Source organism: Bolinopsis microptera, chromosome 5, assembly GCF_026151205.1.
Source record: "Bolinopsis microptera isolate Bmic1 chromosome 5, MBARI_Bmic_1.0, whole genome shotgun sequence".
Taxonomy (NCBI): Eukaryota; Metazoa; Ctenophora; class Tentaculata; order Lobata; family Bolinopsidae; genus Bolinopsis; species Bolinopsis microptera.
The window spans coordinates 13,103,419-13,112,974 of NC_087076.1; the positions used below are offsets into that span (position 1 = coordinate 13,103,419).

A 9,556-nucleotide genomic window follows, 5' to 3' on the forward strand; every position below is an offset into this window, starting at 1 on the left:
ACCGAGATATCACATCCTACTTCAAGTTTAAATATTCTTCAAGCAAATGTTTTAATGCGGCATCAAGTTGTTGGAATCCACTTCAAGGGTTAAAATTAAATAATCTGTAATCGTGTTAAAGATGTCTCCATTGGTTTACACTCACATTTTTAAATACGCTGTAGACCCAGATCGTACCCAGAATGAACCAGACAAAAGATACGACAGCTAAAAATAACTCGTACCCTCTGTAAGCTAAACTAAATGCTTGCTGAAAGTATACGCGTAGTGTTATTGTGGCTATTTTGTGATCAAATATTTATCTAACAAAACATTTATCTAACTATGAACTATAGATCACCAGACTTAACTTACTTAGATTTATTATTACCAGAATTAAGAGACCTAGTTATCGATAGTTGAAATTCGTCATCTAGCGTGAAATGACGCTAGATTCCGCCAGTTAGCGACAATGCTGCCAATTCTCGTGCACCCTTTCAATGTCGCTAGATCAAGATGACGCGACGCTATTCAGCGTCATTTAACGCTAGTTACGCGACTATCGCCAGGCGACAGCTAGCGCTATTATGTATTAGTATTTGCACCGAAATGTAGCGTTTAAATTAAATGACGCTAGATAGCGTCATCTAGCGCTATTTAGCGACATTGAATTTGAAAGGGTGCACGCAGCACGACAATTTGAATTGGCATTATTGCTAATTTTCGCTAACTGGACGCTCGCTGTAGATCAAAATTTTGAATTTAAACTATCGGTAAAACTAAAGGTCCGAATTAGTTTAATTTAACGATTAAAGATTAAAGAATAACTGCGCTTACGTTATTAGGCACTTGTTTCCTCAGTAACATCAGTCCATTTTGGAGTAGTCCTAGAACTCCCGCCACTATTAGGTATATTGGAATCATTCTGAAATTAGGGCTTGTACAAGTTTGTAGTTACCATATAATATAGTCTACTGAATTTAAGATCTAATCTTTTTAAATGGTTTAAGACGCCAGACGTAGAATTGATATCAGATATACATCGTGTCTTTTGATAAAAGTGTTTATCACCACGTTTGAATAAGTGTTGGTGCACTTGATAGTTAAGATGTTTGGCATTTTACCTGTTGATGGGGCACTTGTCGAGGTATGCAGCTCCGATAACAATGTAAGCTACAGGTAGAATGAGTAGGAAGAGTAACACAAGGGTGCATGCCAGGGAGGCTATCAGAATTCCACCTGAGCAGTGTTAATTACTTCGGCACAGGTTGTGAATAGTAAGCTGTGAGACAGATTTTATTCTGGATGGTACTGTAGTTTAAACATGTCATCAGATTTATCTATTAATCAAGCACATTTGCACATTTACCAGCTTTTCGTAAGAAATCTGAGAAGTTCTCAGCAGTCAGCCACTCCTCCTTGATCTGCCCAAATAGAGACTCGTAAGTGGGGGGCAAGTCATCATCCTCGAACACGGGCAAGTTTCTGTCATGTTTAGTGCGGTGCCGGGCTGCTGAAGAAGTGTTCTGGTACTCTGGAGGTTCCCCGAGCTGGCCAACCTTCTCGTAGTCGGGCAGGGAGTCTCCTACCGACGACATGGGGTCATCCCGTCACCTAGTAACTTAGTAACCGTAGTAACCTAGTAACCGTAGTAACAGTCACATTGTCTTTGTTTCCTTTTCTGGGAGTGAGTGTAAGACTTTCTTCGAACTTTGCATGCAGAATTAATACATTAAACGGGGACTAAAACTTAAGTTTATTCCCCAAAAACGAATATCTCAGTATGCGGGCATACTGTGAGTGTGAACGATGGTTTTTAATTTGAAGCAATAATTTGGAGCGAGAGTTAAATCTGATATTTACTAATATTAGATTTAAAATTTAACACAACTACTACTAGACTGGTACTGATCGTTAACTGCACAGCAAACGTTACACTCGACACTAAATGTATACAAATGATGCAAACTGTACACACGGCTTGTAGGCTAGACTCTTGAGATATTATATGTAAGCCTTCACAACTACGAACTAGTAGTTCTTAATCTTTCTCAATAACGTGTTCATTGTTAATACCACACGGTAAGCTAACTACTGACTGTGCCGTAGTGCCGTTATTTTCGGGCATCCATTGTCCTTAAACAATGTTAAATGGTCTAAAGTCATGCTCCTGATATTACATCTCAACTTTAATAAGTACAACAGTACAACGTAAAACGTGAGCCCAAACGATGAGCAGAATGTCGAATTTGTAACTGTCACGTACATGTAATTGTAATTAGGTCTGTCCGACCTAATTTCATATCCATGATGTAAAGCATATCTTTTTAACTCAAGAGAATATGTAGTTTATGCTTACCTTTCATCATCATGTAACGTTAGTCTCATTCATATTGATATTTGACCAATTTATGGGCCAAAATCTATCACATGCCCAAATATGGGCATATAGGTTTTGGCTCATAACTCAGTCATTTTTAGTCTAATCTGGATGAAAATTCATATACGAATTCAGGAGACCACTACTACTAGCTACAAATAGAGCACCTAAAACATAGGTTTTGGACATGTTATGTCCCGTCGCGTTCTTGTATCAGGTTGTGACACCCACGGTCGTTTCATATCACCTTTATCGTCCTGACGATACAGGGGGAGCCGCGCACTTCGTGCGCGGCGGGTCATACAACGTATGACAATCGCGTTCGTCCTATCATATAATTATATACCATATACGAATACCTATATTAGTATTACATTTTAGATCGGTCCGCCCTTGTTACATGTTCGTGACAGTATGAGTAACAGTCGAATCGCAAATCGGTTATCATTGCGATTATTTTTTTAAAAAATAATCGCAAAAAAAACCGCCGCGCACGAAGTGCGCGGCTCCCTCTGTATCGTCAGGACGATAAAGGTCTGGATTTCGGTCTGCATATTTAATTTTTTTTTTTAATAATTAAATATGCAGACCGAAATCCACTTTATAATTGTTAAGCCTAAGGTTTATTTATTATTATTACATATTATGACTTGGCTTCATTCGGACGCGGTTACAAAATATTAATAGTATCAATTATAAAAGTTCGAAGTTTATTTTATTAGTGAACGTGAATATCCGATAACCTTTGTTTTAAGAATTCAACAGTGAATTAGTGCTGCCATTACAAATTACTGCAAAGTTATTACATCATACATATTATTATTAACACACGGCCCGATGGCCGATGGCGATAAAATCAAATTGGAATGATTGTTAATCACCCTACACAGTCACACTACACTTGACTGTCACCTGACTTTTTTAACCCGTTCTCAAGCTGGCCCTGAACGACTATTAGAAACCGAAACCCTGACCCTCTAAAATGTTGTATCACGTCGTGACCCCCATCGCCGTTTCACTATAGTAGTACTAGTAGAGTTTCTACGATACAATTACAGGGGGAGCCGTGCACTCGTGCGCGGCGGGTCATACAACGTATGACAACTAATATGATCCCAACCATAATTCTAACAAAAGCATATTAATATACTGAAACCCTAACGAGAAACTATACCAACTTCCTTATACGATCATATTGTAGCGCGATGCACTACTAGTACTGGGCCACGCCGCAAATAATGTTTCTCGTTAGATCGGCGAGGTGCACCACTGGTTGCTCTAACCAGAGCCCTCTCGCTTGCAGAAGCGCGCGACACGCAATACGCGTATACACATGGCTATGTGAACACCACTGGGCCACGCAAATCGCTCGCCCAAAAATTTCACGTGACTTTGGTTTATTTGGTTTTGCAGCCGTACAAAACGGTTTTACATAAACCCTAATCCCAACCCTAACCCTAACCATAACCCCGAAGCTATCCATAATCTTAACCACAACCCTAACCCTAACCCGAGCCCTAAATAATCGAATTCACGTTTTACTAGCCTGTCATGTGACCAAAACGGTTTTTTGCCCATAACTCTCCAGGGAATCATTTTAACCCTACGTCATGGGGGGTGATTCGGAATCAGCGTCCAAAAATACACCGATCTAGATCACTTTCACGCCTAGATGGCCTTTTCACAAGAATTTTCTTAAAATTTGGGCGAGCGATTTAGTAGGAGCGATGACGCAGAGCTGAGAAGGATTGCCACCGTGAATGAAACGGTCATATCGAAATAGTTTTTCGCTAATATCTTCATGCCAGGGGAGCATTTTACTTTTATAACTCTATACTAGGCCTATGTCATGGAGGCTGATTCGGAATCAGCGTCCGAAAATACATCAAGCTGGTTTCAATTTCAACTTTCAGGTATGGTACCTTTTTAGAAAAATCCCGAAAATCGAGTGTACAGTGATTAGCACGCTCGGATAACTATAAGTACAAAATAGATAAGCACAGTGTACAATGGCTTTAAAACAGATGAGATATTGGATTAGTAAGATTGTAGATGGTACAGTAATACTAATGAGTGGCCGGATATAACGGAGGTGGAACAGGATGATGATTAATCACTCTACACTCGACTGTCACGTGACTTTTTCAACCCGTTCTCTAGCTGGTTCTGAACGACTTTTCGAAACCCTAACCCTCTAGTCTGATCCCAACCCTAACCCTATCCTTAACAAAAATATATGCTGGAACCCTAACCCTAACGAGAAATTAGACTAACTTCCTTATACGGTCATATCAAGTGATCGAGACAGTTTTTCGCCAATATCTCGTCAGGGGAGCAGTTTAAATTTAATCCTGTGGGGGTGATTCGGAATCAGCGTCCGAAAATACATCGATTGAAGTTGGTTACAACTTGTATCACGTGGTGACCCCCACGGTCGCTTCACTATAGTGAAGTTTCGGCGATACAGGGGGAGCCGCGCACTCGTGCGCGGCGGGTCATACAACCTATGACAAGTTACAACCGTTGGGGGCCCTTTTAGAACAATCTCGAAGATCGACTGTAAAGTGATTTAGCACGCTCGGGTGGAACATGCAATATGACGTCGCCGGAAAACAACATACTAGTTGCAGTTGGCCTTAAAAGTTGCTCAACCATGAACCGGCTTGTAAAACAAGCGCGCCACGTAGTATGTTAATGTTATGTGTATGTAGTACTATACGCGTAGTATGTTATGTGTATGTAGTACGCGAAGTGCAGGCCCATGGCTAGGTGAATGTAATGCACACAATTTGGAGTATGATTTTGTACCATTATCCTTGTGGATCATTGTATCACGTAGTGACCCCCACTGTCGCTTCACTATAGTGATATAACCCCTGTAGAGTTTCTACGATACAGGGGGAGCCGCGCACTCGTATGACAAGTGGATCAGTTGGTGAACCCATCTGTTTACTGACTCTAGTTGGGCTAATAAAAGAGCTCAAAACAGCCGTCACTGACCAAACTATTGTGCCTCCTATTATGCATTAGTGACTTAAATTGACGTTGGAGCTGCGAAAATGACACGAGCGCAGCAAAATAAAACATTGACTTTGAGTTGGTGGGTAAAAATAGTAAAAATTCAAATGGCATCAAAACATTATTTATTCCGCATCCCCAAAATAAAATATTGTCTGAAAGTTAATTGTTCGTCGGTCAGAGATGTTCTACCTGATGTTAATTTTAAATCATACTACATAAAACGAATATGACTTCAGACTTCAGTTTATTAAATCATTAAAAATTCGAGCGGCCAAACTCCAGTTCATCACTAATTTGTAACACGATCTAAATAATTCTTATTACTCCCATCTTGTAATAGTTAAATCTAAATGGAAGACGATCATTGATCAAAGGTTACATTATGTATCATATCAATCTTAGTCATAATTATAATTATGATAATCGTCTAAAGTAAGTAGAACCTAGTTAAAAATCTGCTATGCCTTCAGTATTATAATTGTACCCTGGAGCTTGGTTTCAGTGTCTGCCCACAATTGTAACGACAATAATCTGTTTCATTTGTTAAATATGCACTAGTCCTAAGTCCAGGCTCGCTGAACCCGCAATTCTGAGGGTGAACGATGATCTTCATGTTAGATTAATTTCCAATGCTGCTACAATAGAATACAGTGGTAGCTCCTCAATCATCGTTCTCCTTGTTCTTTCCTCTTTTTAGTTTCTTCTTGGGCTGCTCCGTGTCCGCCCCGTCTTCCTCCACCTAAATAGATGATCAGCAAATTAAGAACAGTTTTCACATGATGGACGGTCGTCGGTGATGGAGTTAATTCAAAATTATTGAACGAATAATTGTAGTATATCTTCCGTCTAAACTGTAAATGAAATCAACTTTAATAATAATGAACCTTTGTTAATTTTTCTTCGAGAACTTTCATGTTTACTTTCAAGTTGCATAGTAACCATGGTAACTGTGTTGAACTACCATTGGTACCAAACCCCTAAAAGATTGCTCAGAATTAAATCAAATTTAAATAAAACTTACGGGTACGGTGTTGTTGTGCTCTGAAGACGGATCAGAATTCGAGGAGTGAAGCTTAGATCTCAAAACCGACACCTCATCTGAAGCCCGAATCAAAGTGTTATTAAAAAGTGTCACTTGTAAATTACTTTTGGACGTTTGGGTTAATTTACAATGTGTTATGCTTTGACAGACAAATCATCAATCGAGTGACTAAAAGCATAATTACCTTTGAGTTGTTGGATGTTAGAATTCCGCTTGTCCCTTGTCCTCAACAGTTCTGCCTTCTCCTCAAGAAGTTCTGCCTTCTCCTCAACAAGTTTATCAATTTTTTGTTGGTGAAGTGCTGTGTCAGACAGCTGGGATGTCGATGCTTGGGACTCATTGTCTACGTCATGTGACCCATTTGAGTTCTAGAGGGTAGCGTATTACTATATATTATTATAAATCAGACATCAGCTTAGAATTTTGTATATTTACGATGACAACATGAAAATTTATCCAATATACAAATATACATATACAGATATAGCAATTGTTTGATCTGAAATATTAAGGAATGGTATCATTGTCAATACCACACCTTTTCAAGTATAATATGAAATTAATTGTGGAACAACTGGGACTGGGAGACAAAAAATCAAGATTGCATTTTTAAAAATACATTTCACAAGGATTATTAAAATATGACAAAGACCGGACTTACCCGTGGCACCCTTCTATTTTGCGCCTCCTCTGCCTCTTTCTGCCTCTTTTCACTGGGTTTTAATTTGGTTTACTTAAATTTAAAAAGCAATGAAGACAAATTCAAATCTAAAATCTGACATTTGAAAATTCTACATTTATACGGAGGTACGGAGATTGTGCTTGGAAGAAGAATATTCAACCTTAGTGCCTGTATTTCTTCTCCGTGCTTCAACATAATCTTCATCAACAGTAAATCTCTCTGTAGTGGATCTGAATTGCGAATTAAATGAAAAACATTGATTCGCTCATACTTTGTCCTGTGATCATGAAAACATTTTATGTATATTTAATTGAATTTGTTAAGTTACTAAATCAAACACTGCACGACGCCAGTAAACGACCGGGGGTAGGATTTGGCCGGGGCCGGGAATGTCCAAATTTTGCCGGGGCTGGGAATTGGCCGTTCTGGAATTTGGCCGGGGCCGTGAATTTAATAAATTATTAAGATTTAAGGATTTAGGTGGAATATCGTAATTGTAAAAACTATCAGAGGTTACAAAAACAAAGGACTGCTCTTAAAAGTTGGCACTCTGGACATCATCCTTTCAAAATTGAAAATCCATTTTAAGATTTATATGGCCGATTTCGATCAAAAATTCCCGGCCAAAATTGAAAATCGGCCGGGGCCGGGAAAAAATAGCTCCCCCGGTGCCGGGAATCCCGGTCGATTACTGCACGACGCACGTGTAGATGTGAAGCAGTTCATAGGTTTGATGATAGGTTCGGTCATAACGTGCTGATTGTAGGTAATAGGAATTTAAAAGTTCGATAAAAACCTTTCTCTTTGATGTAGACCAAGTCGACTAAATTTCTAGCAAGAAGCCTTATTACAGGATAGTTCTCTTTCTTCTTCTTCTCCTTCTCTTTCTCCGTCCTCATTTCCTCCAACAGCTGCTCAGCGGCCTCTTCTGTCAAATATGCCAATATGTATATACATTAACATACAATGTATAATTAAATTTAAATGTGCGATAAAATTTAACCGACTCTTCTAAGGAAGATTACCATCGGCCTCAACACTGCATAAAAAGTGCATGATAGACTCGTTGCAAAAGTTTTCTCTGACTCTGTTTAATCACGAATTAAGTATTTAAGTATGAAGTAAATATTTTTAAGGATAGAAAATAAAAAGTTCAAAATTATAAAAACCTATTTGTTCGACGTAGGAAGACATTCTAAATAAGTTTCAGTGAGGAAGTCAACTCGTTGACGTAATTCACCATTTGTCCCCAGAATTTTTGACAGTTATTTATGGTTTTCAAGTTAGTTTAATAACGATACGATCGAGATGTTTTGTCCAAGATAAGAGTAGGATAAATCTAAATGGGGACTAATGGAGACTTTTGGGGACTAAAAATCATCTAAATGGGGACTAATGGAGACTTTTGGGGACTAAAAATCATGGGGACTCGGGGTAAAATCGTTGACGTAATTCCCCAAGTCCCCAAAAGTAGTCATTACCCCCCCCCCCCCGGAGAGAGCCACCTAGTTCATGGATTTCTATACCAATGTTTGTAAATAAAATGTAATGTTTGTGAGAATAATTTAATGTTTCTTTTACAATATTGAAACTAATATTATCCTTGTGGCTCAGTTGGTGAATCCATCTGTCTACTGACTCTAGCTGGGCAAATTTAAGAGCTCAAAACTGAAGGGCAGCCGTCACTGACCAAACTATTGTGTGCCTTCTATCGTGTATTAGTGACATAAATTGACATTGGAGCTGCGAAAATGACACGAGCGCAGCAAGATAAAACATTGAGTTTGAGTTGGTAGGTAAAATTTAGTAAAAATTCAAATGGCCCCAAAACATTATTTATTCCGCATTCCCAAAATAAAATATTTTCTGAAAGTTAATTGTTCGTCGGTCAGAGATGATCTACCTGATGTTCATTTTAAATCATACTACATAAAACAAATATGGCTTCAGTTTATTAAATCACTAAAAATTCGAGGGGGGGGGGGGATGCAACGTCAATTAATGTCAATTAATGTCAATTAATGTCAATTAATGTCAATGTCAGTTTTGCAAAATTTTGGAATACTGACATTAATTGACACGATATTTTTCGACCAGAGATTATGTAGTTCTACCATATTTTTAGCACTTTAGAACGTTTATATCATCAATTTATTCACTACTATCACATATGGAAATGTGAAATGTGAAAAAATTCAGATCACTAAACAATAAACCTAAAATAATACGGTTTTCCAAAATTTAATTTTCTTAAATGGGCGTGGTTCTCAACATCATCAGAACTTAAAACCCACATTAAACGAAATACCTTCATGACATTTATATTTGAATAACGAATCTTAAACAGCTAACATTACTCCTTCATACTAAAAAAGCCGATTCTAGATATTTTACCTGTATAAGAAACCAATAAAATATGGGCGTGGCCGGTGGGGACCGAAGATGGAAGAGT

General features: G+C 38.4%; 2 protein-coding genes across 2 annotated transcripts in view; both read right to left on the reverse strand.

Annotated features, from left to right (window-relative positions):
• Positions 1–1,662, reverse strand: part of LOC134815976 (uncharacterized) — a 578,562-nt gene extending 576,900 nt beyond the window's left edge. Inside the window, exons 1-4 of the mRNA XM_063824618.1 lie at positions 1,349–1,662; positions 1,104–1,218; positions 817–904; positions 146–250 (exon numbers count right to left, since the gene is read on the reverse strand). Coding sequence (XP_063680688.1) covers positions 146–250; positions 817–904; positions 1,104–1,218; positions 1,349–1,577 — 537 coding nt within the window. The 5' untranslated portion in view covers positions 1,578–1,662. The remainder of the gene's footprint in view (positions 1–145; positions 251–816; positions 905–1,103; positions 1,219–1,348) is intronic.
• Positions 1,663–5,717: 4,055 nt separating this feature from the next.
• LOC134815249 (uncharacterized) lies at positions 5,718–8,301 on the reverse strand. The gene is made up of 7 exons (XM_063823763.1): positions 8,274–8,301; positions 7,901–8,032; positions 7,265–7,334; positions 7,084–7,135; positions 6,607–6,790; positions 6,402–6,478; positions 5,718–6,119 (listed from the first exon to the last, which is right to left on the reverse strand). The coding sequence occupies exons 1-7, from the start codon at positions 8,296–8,298 to the stop codon at positions 6,042–6,044; spliced, it is 618 nt and encodes a 205-aa protein (XP_063679833.1). The 5' UTR covers positions 8,299–8,301; the 3' UTR covers positions 5,718–6,041.
• Between the last annotated feature and the right edge of the window lie 1,255 nt (positions 8,302–9,556).